The sequence below is a fragment of the Pseudophryne corroboree genome, chromosome 1 (genome assembly GCF_028390025.1).
Source record: "Pseudophryne corroboree isolate aPseCor3 chromosome 1, aPseCor3.hap2, whole genome shotgun sequence".
In the NCBI taxonomy this organism is placed as follows: domain Eukaryota; kingdom Metazoa; phylum Chordata; class Amphibia; order Anura; family Myobatrachidae; genus Pseudophryne; species Pseudophryne corroboree.
The window spans coordinates 136,766,888-136,784,740 of record NC_086444.1 but is presented as its reverse complement, the minus strand read 5'-3'; the positions used below and the strand labels follow the sequence as shown (position 1 = coordinate 136,784,740).

Genomic DNA, 17,853 nt, shown 5'->3' with positions numbered 1-17,853 from the left:
GTTACAAAATTTAAGGAGGAGGATATGTCTCGTAAAACCAACAAAGAGACGAATTCAGCATTATGATTATTTACAGTTGTGGCACCAGGAAGGTGAGATACAGAGAGGTTTGGCTCTGGCGGCAGGATCTGGGGCAGTAAGGAAACTGATAGCCACAGCTCCTCCTCCACCATATATATCAGGAGAGAAGTTGATTACGGAGAAAGACACACTGGGTTGTAAAACTAAAACTCTTAGTAACCATGTTAATGTTAATGATGTTAACCAAATAACCCATGCAAGTATTAACCCGTGCAAGTTGTACCCTGTTTTGAACCTTCCCCAGGAGTGTGATCAAGAAGACGATCCATCAACAATTTCAGCTCTCTCTCTTGCAGCCACCATTTCAGAGACTACAGTAGGCACATCAACAGCCACGAGATTAGTGAAGGCCCCTAGCGGAGGGATAGGTGAGGTCGTGTCATCAGGTAAGTACGGCACCATGCATTACACTGAAACACTTACACCCCAAGCTGTAGAATCTACACAGAGTGAAGTTATAAGAGTTAATCCAGTTAAGGTGATAGTAGTTCCCAATGGGAAAACAGATGCATCAGGAGTCACACCCATCAGGAACATCGCCATGTATTGCCCGTTCACTAGAATGGAATTAAGGACCATAGTGTCTGAATTCCCAGACCCCAGAAAGGATTTAGTGGCAAGCCAAAAATATATCAGGGATCTAGGAAACACTTTAGAGCCCAATAATAAGGATTGGCAGGTAGTGCTAAGAGCTTGCTTACCCCCCAGTGTCGACCCAGTTAAATTCTTGGCTGATTGTGGACTAGACAAAGAGGTACCACTTACAGATGTGTACGACCAGGATAATGTAAAAAGGATAAATTTGCAGCTAAAAGAATATTTCCCAGCCGTTGCTAAATGGAATAAACTATTTTCCATCAAACAAAAAGAGTCTGAAACGGCAGCAGAATATTTCCACCGGGCATTATCAGAAATGGCAAAATACACTGGTATAGAAGACATAAAGACCAACCCAAACCATCGAGAAGTAGCAGTATCTGTACTGATGGATGGTTTGAAAGAAACATTAAAGGCTAGGGTACAGACCACACAACCATGTTGGCGAGGTCTGTCAGTGTCCACTTTGAGAGAGGCTGCTGTTGATCACGACAAAAACATCACTAGGCACAGGGAGTCGCAAAGTGATAAGTTGATGTCCGTAAGTATACAGGCGCTGACCACAAGGCAGCCTGCGTATGTACCACCGAATCCTGTGGGTAAGGCAAGTGGAATAACATGTTTTTCTTGTAACAGACCAGGACATTTTGCACGAGAATGTAGATCAAAGAATGTACAAAGATCTTTTCAACCCCCCAGACAACAACACCACACACGACATTGGGAGCAGGGTCCACAGAGGCGGAGTTTTGAGCCACATACAGGGGAAACAAAAAGATACCCCCCGAACAGAGATTGGCACGCCTCTGGTAGTTCCCAGCTAACTCCCCCACAAGTAGTTGCTGCCACTGGGATTCAGGGAGGTCACCATACCCAATAGGGGTGTGGCCATACCTGTAATCTGCAGCCAGTTAAGTTGATTGCTAGTCTTGGAAGTGAACCAGAGATTGCAATCAATGTAGCTGGTAAAACTTTAAATTTTCTTGTAGACACAGGGGCGGCCAAGTCAGTGATAAATTCGACAGTGGGCATGAGAACCACTGGTAGGACAGTTCCAGCCATGGGAGTAACAGGAGTAGTCCAGCATTACCCTGTTAGCAAACCAGCAGAGATTACAATAGGACCTTTGCATACCAAGCATTCCTTTTTGCTGGCTGCATCGGCACCTACCAATCTCCTGGGAAGAGACTTACTATGCAAAATGGGTTGCGTCATCTATTGTACTCCTGAAGGTGTATTCTTGGACATACCTGAGAATCACGCTCAGGAAGTACGAGACATGTTAGACTCCCCATCAAAATTAATGTCACATTCCATTATGACAAATAGGAATCCATCCCAGGTAGAAGAGATGACATCTCAGATACCAGATTCACTTTGGACAAAAGATGGACAGGACACTGGATTAATGGCAAACGTAGCTCCAGTAGTAGTGCAAGTAAAAGATGGTAGGATAGCTCCAAAAATCCCACAGTATCCTCTGAAGCCAGAGGTGGAGTTAGGAGTTTTTCCCGTAATAGAGCGCTTGCTACAACAGGGCATTCTAGTAAGAACGTCCAGCACAGCAAATAGTCCCATCTTCCCTGTTAAAAAGAGTGGGGGGAGGGGTTACAGGCTAGTGCAGGATCTAAGGGGGATTAACAAAATAGTTGAGAGTCAATTCCCTGTAGTGCCTAATCCAGCTGTCATCCTAATGCAAATTCCTCCCACTGCCAAATTTTTCACTGTCATTGACCTCTGCTCCGCTTTCTTTTCGGTACCTCTGCACCCTGACAGCCAATATTTGTTTGCATTTACATACAGAGGAGTCCAATACACGTGGACTCGATTACCCCAAGGTTTCATAGATAGTCCAAGTATATTTTCTCAGGCTTTGCATGATTGTTTACAGTCTTTTCAACCAGAAAGTGGATCAGTATTGATACAGTATGTGGACGATTTACTACTGTGTTCAGATTCACTGGAAGCCTCTCTGAAAGATACGAAACAACTCCTGTTTCACCTTTCAGACACAGGTCACAAGGTTTCCAAAGACAAGTTACAATTATGCCAGACTAAGGTAAAATATTTGGGACACTGTCTAACACAAGGACTGAGACACCTGACCACTGATAGAATCCAAGCCATTAGAGACATGACACTACCACAAACCCAGCAACAGATCAGAACGTTTTTAGGGATGTGTGGGTATTGCCGTAATTGGATCCCAGGGTTTTCCATATTGGCACTACCTCTGCAGGAAATGGTCTCCTCAAACAAACCTGATCGGATTTCGCATACAGACGAATCTGAAACGGCATTTGAGAGACTCAAACAGTGTCTAACGCAGGCACCTGCACTAGGTATGCCAGACTATGGGAAACCCTTTGAACTATACGGAACAGAAAGTGCTGGGTGCGCAGCAGGTGTACTAACACAAAAACACGGTGACGCCAGCAGGCCAGTTGCATACTACAGCGCTCAGCTAGATACGGTAGCGCGGTCCCTCCCCACATGCTTGCGTAGCGTTGCGGCGATAGCATTGCTAGTGACGAAAAGCGAAGATGTCGTGCTAGGCCACAACCTCACAATCCATACACCACATGCAGTATCTGCCTTATTAAATTCTGCCCAAACCAGACATGTCTCATCAGCAAGGTTTACGAGATGGGAATTGGCATTAATGGCCCCAGTAAACATCACCATAAGGAGATGCAGCGCATTAAACCCTGCAACATTTCTCCCAGGTGTGCCTGGACAGGCACAAAGGGTGGGAGGTGAGAGTGATGGGGAAGGAGGATTTTATACAAAGGAGGATGCACATGATTGTATGGAATATTTGACCCAAAATTTTACCGCAAGGCCTGACATCAGTGACAATCCACTAGAAGATGCAGAACTCACGTTCTACACGGACGGTAGTTGTCACAGACAGTCAGACTCGGGAGACTTGTGTACTGGATACGCAGTCGTAGATGACCAAGACACCATAGAAGCGGAACCGCTAGGCCCACCTCACTCAGCCCAGGTTGCTGAACTGGTCGCCCTAACCAGAGCATGTGAATTGGCTAAGGGTAAGTCTGCCAATATCTACACCGATTCTAGATACGCGTTCGGGGTAGTCCATGATTTCGGAGCCCTATGGCGGCTCAGAAATTTCATGACGGCAGCTGGCACACCGATAGCGCATGCAGCGTATATAAAAAGGCTTCTAACAGCGATACAGGAACCCGACAGAGTGGCTGTTATCAAATGTAAAGCACATACGTATAGCCAAGACCCAGTATCCCTTGGTAACAGCCGAGCAGACGAAGCTGCAAAGCTTGCAGCTGCTACCCCCATACGGACAGACACCACACAGTTGATGGTATTTAATACCATCAACACACAGAAGTTGTGTGAGATGCAGAATTTGTGTTCCACTCAAGAGAGAGCAGTCTGGAAGGCAAAGGGATATGGCCAGGAGCCCTCAGGGCTCTGGACGGATGGACATGGTAAACCAGTGGCCCCCAGGGCATACCTTCCATGTCTGGCTGAAGCAGCTCACGGGCTGACTCATCTAGGCAAGGAGGGGATGTGCAAATTGGTAAGAGCATACTGGTGCGCCCCAGGATTCTCCTCTCATGCTGGTAAAAGAGCAATGTCATGCCTTACCTGTCTGAGAAAGAATATTGGAAAGGCAATACCTACAGAACCCTCCCATATCCCACCTGCCGGCGGCCCTTTCCAAGTAATACAAATTGACTTCATCCAATTGCCCCCATGTAGAAACTTAAAGTATGTACTTGTCTGTATAGATGTTTTCTCGAATTGGGTCGAAGCTTTTCCAGCAGCTACAAACACTGCTATGTTTACAGCTAAGAAAATCGTGCAGGAATTTGTATGTAGATATGGTATCCCTAGAATCATTGAAAGTGATAGGGGTACCCATTTTACAGGTGATGTCTTTCAAGGAATGTGTAAGTTGATGGGAATTGATAGCAAGCTGCACACTCCGTACCGTCCACAGGCGAGTGCGAAGGTCGAAAGAGTGAACAGCACTATTAAAAATAAATTGAGTAAAGTAATGACAGAGACAGGATTGACGTGGCCAGAAGCTTTACCCATTGTCTTGTATAGTATCAGAACCACTCCCAGGTCCCCTCTTAATCTGTCTCCTTTTGAAATTCTGTTTGGTCGACAACCGCATGTCATGATTAACCCTCAGGATGATTTGAAATGTAACAATGAAGTAACTGTAAAGTACTTGATTAACATGAGTAAGCAGTTGAGGAGTCAAAATGATAATCTGAAGTTGGTGATTCCTGATTTACCAGATAGTAATTGTCATGACATTGAACCTGGGGATTATGTAATGATACGAAATTTTCTACGCTCAGGTTGTCTTATTGATAGATGGGAAGGACCATACCAGGTCTTATTGACTAGCACCACAGCATTGAAGGTTGCTGAGAGAGAGACTTGGGTCCATTCATCCCACTGCAAGAAGGTTGCTGACCCAGAGAAGTCCCGTGATAAGGAACAGACGGTAGAGGTTGTATCACTGGAGTGTCTGTTCCAGGAGGACTGAGGCGGCACCTGAGCCTTGAAGATCGAAAGCAGTTGTCGACTCCCTTCTCCCTTTTATTGTTTTTCTCCACTTCCCATCCCTTCTCCCTTGATATTTCTTTTTCCCCTTTCTCATTCTTCTCCATTTCCTCCTCAAAGATGGACTTGCCCAAAGAGACTGTGATCCGGATTTTGATGTTAACCATGATGTTGACCAGAGCAGTCTGTTCCGGCGAGAGTACCATAGAGGTCGAGAGAGGTTCTGGAATGGGTTCCGATTATGGTGATGGAGGCGTAGTTTTCCAAGATCAACCAATCCAACAAGCAAAGGCGAGTATCAGAAAACGATCCGATAGAAGAAATTGTGATGGATTGTTAGCTGAGGAAAATTGTATCTGTAGGCTCTGTGGTAATCTGGTTGAAGATGGATGCATAAAGCAATGCCAATCTAGTTTTAATATCCATATGGACCGGCATCCATTGAGTGACTATCACTCTCTAGTGGGTAACGTGTTGAACCAAACAGATTGTTGGGTATGCTCTCAAGTACCTCAGGGTCACAGCAAATCAGGGCTAGTACCATTTCCTTTAACGTTAGGGGAAGTACTTGAGCTAAGTGGTGGGAGACCGGTGGACCGGAGGTTTAACATCTCCAGCCCTCCTAGTTTGAAGCTCCACCAATACCATGTGGATAGGTCCCTCTTATGTTTTAACATCTCCAATCCTAGAAAACCGGGAAATTGGGAAGTGTCATGGAGCAACCTTTCCATGACCTTTTCACACAGAGCAGATAGAATGCCTACAGATACAGAGCTCGTACGCCACATAGCCAGTAGAGGAAAATCTTTTCGGTATCGATATACCTTAGGAAATAGGATTACTAGAGTTGGAGAGGTATCACCAGGATACTGTGCACATATCGTACAGACCGATACGTGCATTAGGCAGATGGAAGAATTAGGGTCAGGAGATTTCACCTGGAAGGTTTGTAACATGGTCATGTCCTTCTCCGTCCCTTATGTTCTCCCCGATGATGCATATTTCATATGCGGGAGAAAGGCGTACAAGTGGCTTGCCCCAAACTCTGAAGGATTGTGTTATATTGGAAAAGTATTGCCTGAAGTGATGACTGTAACACATGACAAAATGAAGGACATACACCGTGGTGCCCAAGCTCCTTATACTCACACTCACTACGAACACCGAGTTAAAAGACAACTGTCAGAAAGGTTAGAGCATCCGGCCTCTGATCTTATCCATGAATCCACCGGGATTCAGGTTCTGGTAGCGTTAGATTTCACTCGTACCGCTCGAGGAGTGATGAATTATAAATACATTTCCGCACTCGCCAATTTGTTAGATAATATCACTGAAATGTATGATGACACGTTTAGATACACTGGAAGAGAACTTCAAGCTTACAAAACAGAACTAGTTCAGCATAGGATGGTTCTTAATTACCTTACAGCAGTAACAGGCGGATATTGTGTTACATTGGCAACACAGTACGGCATAAAGTGTTGCACGTACATCACAAATAGTACCGAGGATCCGGTAGAGGTCATAGACCAAAAGATGGATGATATTCTGCAATTAAAGTGGGAATTTCGTCGGAAACACAATCTCACCCTTGCTGCTGTAGGTAATGAGCTGACTGGTTGGGTGTCATGGTTGAACCCGCGAAATTGGTTCTCCGGTTTGGGAGAATGGGCTCAAGGAATCATAATGGATGTTGGAAAGTTTCTCCTGTGTATCTTAGGTGTCGTTATATCTATTGGATTGATATTTAGATGCGGGCAGGCTTTGATGAGGTGTAAACAAAGTACGAAAGTGATGAGCTTGAGGAGTGAGGAAACTGTAATTAACCTGGATTTGATTTATGACCCAATGCTAGAAACCATGACGTAATGATGTAATGAGTATACGGTCCGTCTTTCACCCATTTCTATGTTTTCCTCCGAGGTACAAAGACCCACGTAGACGAAGGACCTGATGAGCCAAGGGGCCGACAACGGAAAGATGGAAAGAAGAAGAGCAGACGACCTGATATACAAGATTTTATGGACAATGCCATGGGTACCCCAGTTTCCCTAGGAACTTTAAAATCACGCTAGCCCAACATTTTTTTGTAAATCCATGGACGTTGTTTGCTTTACTCACGATTTATGAGCAAAAGCACAAAGAAGAAGACTGCAATCAAACGACACCAATCAAGACCTCAATCGACGAACGTACATTAACCTGACATAGAATATCATTGCATTTTTCGTAAGTGTTCTTTATCTTCATCTCTGCAACCCTCAGGTAATAACACACATAGTCGATAGGGAATACAGGCACAGATAGCAGCAACCACATACCCCCCCAATTCATGTATCATCAACTAAAATGTGCATCCCCATTGTGTTACAACCACAGCCGAAATGAGCTCGGTAGAGTTTGACAGCCCATCCACAGACCTGTACCACAGGATAAGAAGGAATTCAAATGTATACTTCGCAATACCTCGAAGCTTGATTTACCACACGTACGGCACGATGATACATGACCCCCCCAAACATGGACTCATACACACATGCTCCTGCTTTCTCACTAGGTCATACACTCTTCACACCTACTCCATTCTTCCTCCTTTCCCCACCATGGAAATCAATTAACCCCTGACTTACATTTTTCTCCTTAAATATTTTGTGGCAGTTATTATTGACTGCCAAAGGGTGGACTGTCGAAGTCAGAAAAATGTCTCAATGCACACTGCCATATTTGCACCGCACACTGGTCCGTGCTGCGCATGCGTACGCTCTCCCGTGGAAGCGCATACCCGCAATAGCGTGCACTCGCACGCGCAGTATGCGCATTTACGGTAGAGTTTATGTGATCGTAGCGTGCGACTCATTCGTTACAAAAGTTCACAATTAATGTCGTTTATAGATCATGTTCCCCTCAATAGTTTCTGGAAGTTTGGTTTAGATAGAATGTCCCTGAGCGGAGGAATCCCTCTTTGTATTGTACGAAGGGTCTAACAGGAGTCATACAGTAGTATTTGGTACCCATCGGAAGAGTATTTAATTAGCAATATTCTGGTGTTGGTTTGGAGCGTATTAATCGCTCGTGCGAATAGTTATGAACATAAGAAGTTTATGTCCATTTCTATTATTTACCCATACTCAGGTATGCGGCGGGAAACCCAGTTTCCCACCCACCTGAGCCGTTTAAACTCAGCACAGCCCACCTGTATGAATCAACCTATGACCTTTGGTTACAGTACAGGGCCGAATTCCTGTGTCCAATAAACTGAAGGATTGTAGGACCAGGAGATTGCATTGTGTGTGGGGCATAAATAGGCAGCCCGACCACATCCAGCTCTCACTCTCTCATCAACGGTTATCTGCTGATAATCGGGAGCTGGATATCGAGGCGCAGGCGATCATACCCTTTGTGCGTAAGTTCTCTCCGTAATCATTGTCTTTCTGTGAGCCAATTCCTCTCTCTCTCCCTCTGTGTCTATTTCTCTCTCTCTATTTTCTCTTTTCTCTCGTAACCCCTAGACTATACTTTATAGTATTGTATTGTATTGTGTTAGGCCAGGATAGTATTGTAGTTTATCCCTTAGTTAGGTGTTTGGTTAGGAAGGCTTTGTTATATTGTAGTGTATCATTTGTACTGTGTTACTCTTTTACAAGTATACTAGATATAATACAGATAATAGGCTTTGGAACCCTAAAACAGTATCTGTGTATTTACTATAGTGTTAAGTGTTCACTTGAGCGTCGGTGACGCTCAAACAGCTTTGTAGGTAGTCAGGCTACACAAAGTTGCATTTACGCCCTGTATTCACATTAAGGTATATAGCGCATTACATTGTTAAAAGGTTTAAAAATAAAGGTATTGTGCTGTGAGCGTCTGCATCGCTGGTGACCTCCTCGTGGTCTCGAGTGTATGCTACGCCATAGCGAATCTTTCCCCTAGACATAACCAATAACGTGTCCTGTGATCGCTGGGCCGTGAGCGAATGTGACGCTTGAGCGTCTCGCCTACGGCTGAGCGATCGTTACGCAAATAGCGTACCATTACGGTATTTCTTAAGTAAACAGCGTACAGTGTTCTTAGCTTCGTAAGGGTTGATTATACGACAAAGGAATTTAGCATTGTCAATATTCTACGTCCATCTCCTGCAACAGTTCAAACCAGTCTGATTGCAGGAAATGCAGCACCAAATTGAGATCCCAACGTGCCGTGGGAGGCACAAAGGGAGGTTGGATGTGCAGAACACCTTTCAAGAATGTCTGGACCTCAGGGAGAGAAGCCAATTGTTTCTGAAAGAAAATGGACAAGGCCGAAATCTGGACTTTTATGGAGCCCAGACGTAGGCCCACATCCACACCCAACTGTAGAAAAAGCAGGAAACGTCCCAGATGAAATTCTACCGCAGAATATTTTCTGCTCTCACACTAAGAGACGTATTTCTTAAGAATACGGTGGTAATGTTTAGACGTTACCCCCTTCCTGGCTTGGATCATAGTCGGGATAACTTTAACTTTGTTAGGGATCCCTCAAGCGCCTTGAGTCCTATTGGAAAAAGAGCGCTATATAAATAAAATTATTATTATTAATTATTATTACTGGCTAGAATCAGCCGTTCAACTTTCACGCTGTCAAACGTAACCGCAGTAAGGCCTGATAGACGAATGGGCCCTGTTGCAGAAGATCCTCGCGCAGAGGTAGAGGCCACGGATCTTCGAGAAGCATCTCTAGAAGGTCCGCGTACCAGGCCCTTCTTGGCCAGTAGATATGAGGCCTGTAAAAGGGTGTTGTATATGGCCTGAGTTTCAGAATGTTGATTGGAAGGATGACTTCCTGACTTGACCATCTTCCTTGAAACTACACACCCTGGGTGACTGCTCCCCAACCTCTGAGGCTTGCGGCCGTGGTTAACAGAATCCAGTTCTGAATTCCGAACCGCCGACCCTCGACGAGGTGAGAAGTCTGTGGCCACCACACAAGGGAGATCCTGGCTTTTGGCGACAGACTGATCCTCTGGTGCATGTGAAGATGCGATCCAGACAATTTGTCCAACAGATTGAGCTGGAAGGTTCTTGTGTGAAACCTTCCGTACTGAAGCGCCTCGTAAGAGGCCACCATTTTCCCCAGAAGGCAAATGCACAGATGCACCGATATCCGGGTTGTTTTCAGGACATCCCGAACCATCGACTGGATTACCAATGCCTTTTCCAATGGAAGGAATACTTTCTGCGACTATGTGTCCAGTATCATTCCCAGGAATGGAAGCCTCCGTGTTGGCTCTAGGTGAGATTTCGGAACGTTCAGAATCTCAAGTTGGTTGAGAGAACAATGCTGTCCAGCAACCTCTCCATGGACGGCGCCTTTATCAGAAGATCGTCCAGGTATAGAATTATGGGGGTAATTTCAAGTTGATCGCAGCAGGAATTCTGTTAGCAATTGGGCAAAACCATGTGCACTGCAGGGGAGGCAGATATAACGCCCCTCATTCCGAGTTGTTCGCTCGCAAGCTGCTTTTAGCAGCATTGCACACGCTAAGCCGCCGCCTACTGGGAGTGAATCTTAGCTTATCAAAATTGCGAACGGAAGATTAGCAAAATTGCGAATAGACACTTCTTAGCAGTTTCTGAGTAGCTCCACACTTACTCGGCAACTGCGATCAGTTCAGTCAGTTTCGTTCCTGGTTTGACGTCACAAACACTCCCAGCGTTCAGCCAGACACTCCTCCGTTTCTCCAGCCACTCCCGCGTTTTTCCCAGAAACGGTAGCGTTTTTTCGCACACACCCATGAAACGGCCAGTTTCCGCCCAGAAACACCCACTTCCTGTCAATCACATTACGATCACCAGAACAAAGAAAAAACCTCGTAATGCCGTGAGTAAAATACCTAACTGCATAGCAAATTTACTTGGCGCAGTCGCACTGCGGACATTGCGCATGCGCATTAGCGACTAATCGCTCCGTTGCGTGAAAAATATAATGAACGAACAACTCGGAATGACCCCCAACATGTGCAGAGAGAGTTAGATTTGGGTGTGGTGTGTTCAATCTGCAATCTAATTTGCCGTGTAAAAATAAAGCAGCCAGTATTTACTCTGCACAGAAATAAAATAACCCACCCAAATCTAACTTTCTCTGCAAATGTTATATCTGCCACACCTGCAGTGCACATGGTTTTGCCCAACTGCTAAAAAATTTCCTGCTGCGATCAACTTAGAATTACCCCCTATATTCACTCACTGTTTGCGGAGTGTAAACATCATCTCTGCCATCACTTTGGTGAATACCCTCGGTGCCGTGGAGAGACCAAATGGCAGGGCCTGGAACTGGCAGTGACAGTCCTGCAGTGTAAACCGTAGATAAGCCTGATGAGTCGGCCAGATCGGAATGTGACGGTAAGCATCCTTGATATCCACAGACACTAGGAATTCCCCCTCCTCCAGACCTGAGATCACCGCTCTCAGAGACTCCATTTTGAACTTGAACACTCTTAACAACGTGTTCAAGGACTTGAGGTTCAGAATCAGCCATACCAAACCGTCCGGTTTCGGTACTACAAACAAGTTGGAATAGTACCCCTTGTTGTGCAGATGAGGTGAAACCGGAACAATGACTTGAGTCTGTACCAGTTTTTGGAAGGCCTGCTGTAAAGTTATACTTGGCTCTTGTGAAACTGGTAAGCCCGATTTGAAGAATCTGTGAGGTGGGAGCTCTTGGAACTCCAGTCTGTAGCCCTGGGAAATAAGATCTATGGCCCAGGGATCCCGGGATGAACTTGACCAGATGTGACTGAAGAATTTTAGTTTGGCTCCCACTTGACAGCCCTCCAGGCACTGCAGTCCACCGTCATGCTGAAGGCTTTGAGGAAGCAGAGCCTGAGCTCTGTTTCTGAGCACCTGCTGTTGCTGGTTTGCTACCTCTTGCGCCTCTGGAGGCCGCAGAAGCACCTCTGGATTTGCCCTTAAACTTGGCCGTCCGAAAGGACTGTAAATTTGAAGCTGACTAAGCTTTCCTGGCTGGGGGAGCTGCGGAAGGAAGATACTTAGACTTATCCGCAGTAGCTTTGGTGATCCATTTGTCTAGTTCATCTCCAAACAAGGCCTCTCCTGTGAATGGAAGGCCTTCCACACCTTTCCTGGAGTCCGCATCAGCAGTCCACTGGCGTAGCCACAAGCCCCTGCGTGCTGACACTGCCATAGCGGTGGTGCGTGCATTAAGCAAACCTATTTCTTTTATGGCTTCCACCATAAAGTTCGCAGAGTCCTGTATATGCTGCAGGAGTAAAACAACATCCCCCCTAGATAAGGACTCTAACCCCTCAATTAGGTTACCTAACCATTTAGCAATGGCTTTTGTGATCCACGCACATGCAATAGTGGGTCTCTGGGCCACTCCAGCAGCTGTGTACAATGATTTGAGTATAGTCTCAATTTTACAATCAGCCGTGCCGTTTAGGGAGGCTGCACCAGGAACAGGCTATACAATTTTTCGTGACAGCCTAGAGACTGATGCGTCCACTATCGGTGGATATTCCCATTTTTTTCCTATCCTTTAGAGGAAAAGGAAAAGATGAGAGCAACCTTTTAGGGATTTGAAATTTCTTATCAGGATTAACCCACGGTTCTTCAAACAGGGTATTCAATTCCTCTGACGCAGGAAAAGTGACTGAGGACTTCTTTTTTTACATAAAAATAAGATTCCTCACATTCCTCTGACACCTTATCAGGAATTTGCAGAACATCTCTCATAGCCTCTATAAGAGCCTCTATTCTTTGTGATAAAGTAGCATCCCCTCCAAATCCACCTCGCCCTCCTCCATGTCTGACCCGTCAGTGTCAGAGTCAGACTGCAGGATATGGGCTACAGATCGTTTTTTCGGACAAATGGGAGGGGATTGAGACGCTGGTTTGGGGACTGAGGGGGTCATTCCGACCCGTTCGCACGCAGCGGTTCTTTGCTGCGGTGCGAATGGGTCAGAAATGCACATGCAGGGCAGATACTCACCGTTTCAAGCCGTTTTCAGGGAGTGGTTAAGAAAAACGCAGGCGTGTCCAGGCGATCAGAGGGCGTATGTCTGACGTCAGGAACGGGACCTTCATCGCTGAAGCCGTTGCACAGGGTAAGTAACTCTTACCCTAGTCTTGTTTTGCAGGAAACTTTATAAGCATAGCAGGGCTGCACAAGCATTCGCAGCCCTGCTATGCTAAAATACACTCCCCCATAGGTGGTGATTAGTTGATCGCACCAGCAGCAAAAAGTTGCTTGGTGCGATCAACTTGGAATGAGGGCCTGAGTCTCTATTCATTAGCTCATCCACAGTCTGTCTTAAGTATTGCGTCTCTTTCTCATTGCGGGATAATTTTGTAGAAATATTGGAGTCCTTTAATGGAATTAACCCACTCCAGTTCAGCCCCGCTATTCTGGGAAGGTACACTGCCCTGAGTACTCAGCAGTGAGCCCCCTGGTGAAGAGGAACACTCCGCTGTACAAGAAACACACTCTTTGCCTGACATAATGTAAATGTGACAGCACACACACACAGGTAAAGGTTAATCACAATTAACCCACAAATAGCCCTTCAGGGAGACACAGAGTTATTTGGAGCCAGCCCCTATTGCGCCCTTATCGCTAATGCCAAGCATAGCTGGGTCGCAGACTAAGTACCCTGATAGGGGACTTAGTACACTAATAATCATTCCCCCCTGCTATGACCCCCTGGTACCGCTGAGGTAATCTGTAGTCTCTCCAGAGGAGATGCGTGTCCCTGTCAGTCAGCGTCTGTGTCCACTGCGAGGGAAAATGGCGGTGGTGAGCTGCTGGTTCCGCTCATAGTGAAGGCCCCGCCCATTCAGTGGCGCACGGTCTTCCCGTTTTTTTATACTGGCTGAGGTAATCTGGTGCTTAAAATGGAGAGAAAACAGTTTTAGTGCTGTTTTTGCCAGTGTGGGTACTGTGTACTGAGACGCAGCTGTGTACTGTGTCTGGAGACGCATTCCGCCCCGGTTAGAAGCCGTGCGTCTCTGTACCCTCACGCCGCCATAATGGCTGGCGCCCCGCTAACAGGAATGCCGGCTTAGTACTCACCACTCTTCATTCTTCTGCCTCTGTGTTCTGTCAGTGGGGAACGGGACCATTAACCCTTCAAGATGTTGGGCCGTTCCCCCACTAAGTCCCACGAAGCAGGCAGGCTGGTGCCATCCAGTCCTGCCTGAAAATAACAAACATATAAAATAAATGCAGAAAACTCTTCAGGAGCTTCCATAAGCGTGACCGGCTCCTCCGAGCACATTTTCTAAACTGAGTCTGGTAGGAGGGGCATAGAGGGAGGAGCCAGCCCACACTATCAAATTCTTATAGTGCCCATGGCTCCTAGTGGACCCTTCTATACCACATGGTACTAAATGGAACCCCAGTATCCCCTAGGACATAAGAGAAACAGTTACCAGATAAATAAATAATTCACTACGATTTATTACATGCAGTCAATGCCATTTCCTATAATACACATTCTATTCTACGCTTATGCTGCAAACCATTTATTCAGATGCAATTAAATAAATAAATATACATGTAAGCCATTTAGTATGGCATGTAATACATCAATGCACTTTGGAATGCATGTATGTAAACGTGGTAACTGTCCAACCATAAAAGCATCTTAACATGTTGGATTGTAATCTTTCTGGGGTGGGATTCAATAACTAACATTGTACGGTATTATATCATGGTCCTGTTCTTACCATCACATTGTACAAAGATGCAGTATAAGCGATTAAGCAGTCATTACATTCTGTAATTAATACGTAGTAATAATAATAATATGGATGCAAATCATTTACACCAAACTGTTTTCTAAGAATGTTTTGGTCAGCACTTTATAGTCTCTTACTTGTCGATAGCTGGAACTGAACTTAGTCGAGGGTCATCCTTTAGGAGATCGTGGCTACTTTTACTCTTTCCTTTCAAGGTCTGTAAAACAAGTCATAAAAAATATTATATGCAAGACACCCGGTAATGATGTCCAATGCACCATAGCCTCTCTATAGACCAAGACAAATTTGTATAATAAATTGTCATATGTTTTTATTACACCGGCGAATGCTCGTTCCGGATCCCGGCGGTCGGGAATACGGCGCCGGGCTGGTGACCCTATTCGGGATGCCTGTGTAGGTATTCTGACTGCCAGGATCCCGACCGTCGGGATCCCCCCCCCCCCCCCCCGAATCCCATTTTTATACCCCACTCTTATTTAACTAATCATTTAATACTCCTAAGCGCCAATTCTTTGTTGCTTTTTTCCTTATGTGGTTTTGGTAGAATTACAGTTCTACCTGATTACAGCGGATGGTTGCGCCAGCGCCCACAAGTCTATATATATTTTTATATATATATATATATATATATATATATATATATATATATATATTCATATTAGCTCATTATAGACTCCTGCATTCATTGGTCAGACTTCCGCTTACACTGTTACATACTTCACACCTGTGCAAATGTATGTGTGTGTTTGTGTGTGTGTGTCTGTATGTATGTATGTCTTAATGACATCTGAGCTGTAACGGTCTATACACCACCTGTAATCACCTGTTGTCTCCCATGCACTTAGACCTTTTGATTGGATATTTTAGCGATTTATTGCCTAGTACGTTACACAATACTCATTTTCCATTACACTTCTCTATCTAGGACATTATTTGTGAGTTACATTTGCATTGATAATTCTACAGTGGATCATTTCAGTCTAAATTAAGGTATTACATTAGTCTAGACTATAATATGTTATTGCAGTCTAACCAGACTATTACAATACCACACAATTTAGTGTACTGACATTTCATTATTAAGGTTGATGCTCCAATCCAACCCTTCTAATTCTAAGCTGTTATCAGATAAACACAAGATGTTTTGCCATTAAAAGCATTGACCTTTAAAGCTTCAGGCATAAACATGCTGGCAGGCAGCCGCCTCTCCGTACATAAACACCAGTGTCTTTTTATCATCTTTTGGTATATTTTGTTACCTAGAAAAAATAAGATTTTACTTACCAGTAAATCTATTTCTCGTAGTCCGTAGTGGATGCTGGGGACTCCGTAAGGACGATTGGGGAATAGCGGGCTCCGCAGGAGACTGGGCACTCTAAAGAAAGATTTAGTACTATCTGGTGTGCACTGGCTCCTCCCTCTATGCCCCTCCTCCAGACCTCAGTTAAGGAAACTGTGCCCGGAAGAGCAGACATTATAAGGAAAGGATTTTGGAATCTCGGGTAAGACTCATACCAGCCACACCAATCACACCGTATAACTTGTGATACACTTATCCAGTCAACAGTATGAACAACAACAGGGCATCAACAATGGATGCCAACATAACATAACCCATTATTAAGCAATAACTATGTACACGTATTGCAGAAAGTCCGCACTTGGGACGGGCGCCCAGCATCCACTACGGACTACGCGAAATAGATTTACCGGTAAGTAAAATCTTATTTTCTCTGACGTCCTAGTGGATGCTGGGGACTCCGTAAGGACCATGGGGATTATACCAAAGCTCCCAAACGGGCGGGAGAGTGCGGATGACTCTGCAGCACCGAATGGGCAAACTCAAGGTCCTCCTCAGCCAGGGTATCAAACTTGTAGAATTTTGCAAATGTGTTTGAACCCGACCAAGTAGCAGCTCGGCAAAGCTGTAATGCCGAGACCCCTCGGGCAGCCGCCCAAGAAGAGCCCACCTTCCTTGTGGAATGGGCTTTCACTGATTTTGGATGCGGCAATCCAGCCTCAGAATGAGCCTGCTGAATCGTGTTACAGATCCAGCGGGCAACGGTTTGCTTTGAAGCAGGAGCACCCAACTTGTTGGGGGCATATAGGATAAACAGCGAGTCAGTTTTCCGGACTCCAGCCGTTCGGGCTACATAAATCTTCAAAGCCCTGACTACATCTAGTAACCTGGAATCCTCCAAGTCACGAGTAGCCGCAGGCACTACAATAGGTTGGTTCAAATGAAAAGATGACACCACCTTTGGCAGAAATTGGGGACGAGTCCGCAATTCCGCCCTGTCCATATGAAAAACCAGATAGGGGCTTTTACATGACAAAGCCGCCAATTCTGACACACGCCTAGCCGAAGCTAATGCCAATAGCATGACCACCTTCCACGTGAGATACTTTAGCTCCACGGTCTTAAGTGGTTCAAACCAGTGGGATTTTAGGAAACCCAACACCACGTTGAGATCCCAAGGTGCCACAGGTGGCACAAAAGGGGGCTGAATATGCAGCACTCCCTTAACAAACATCTGAACTTCAGGAAGAGACGCCAGTTCCTTTTGAAAGAAAATGGATAGGGCCGAAATCTGGACCTTTATGGATCCCAACTTCAAGCCCATAGTCACTCCAGACTGTAGAAAGTGCAGAAAACTGCCCAGTTGGAATTCCTCTGTAGGGGCCTTCCTGGCCTCACACCAAGCAACATATTTTCGCCATATGCGGTGATAATGCTTTGCTGTCACGTCCTTCCTAGCCTTTATTAGCGTAGGAATAACTTCCTCCGGAATGACTTTTTCCGCTAGGATCCGGCGTTCAACCTCCATGCCGTCAAACGCAGCCGCGGTAAGTC

At 45.4% G+C, this 17,853-nt stretch overlaps 1 protein-coding gene across 2 annotated transcripts in view; it reads right to left on the bottom strand.

Annotated features, from left to right (window-relative positions):
- The window catches only part of CWC27 (CWC27 spliceosome associated cyclophilin), a 643,952-nt gene that overhangs the window by 392,970 nt on the left and 233,129 nt on the right, over nucleotides 1-17,853 (bottom strand). For both annotated transcript variants that reach the window (XM_063963134.1, XM_063963139.1), the window contains exon 8: nucleotides 15,116-15,195. In XM_063963134.1, coding sequence (XP_063819204.1) covers nucleotides 15,116-15,195 — 80 coding nt within the window. The remainder of the gene's footprint in view (nucleotides 1-15,115; nucleotides 15,196-17,853) is intronic.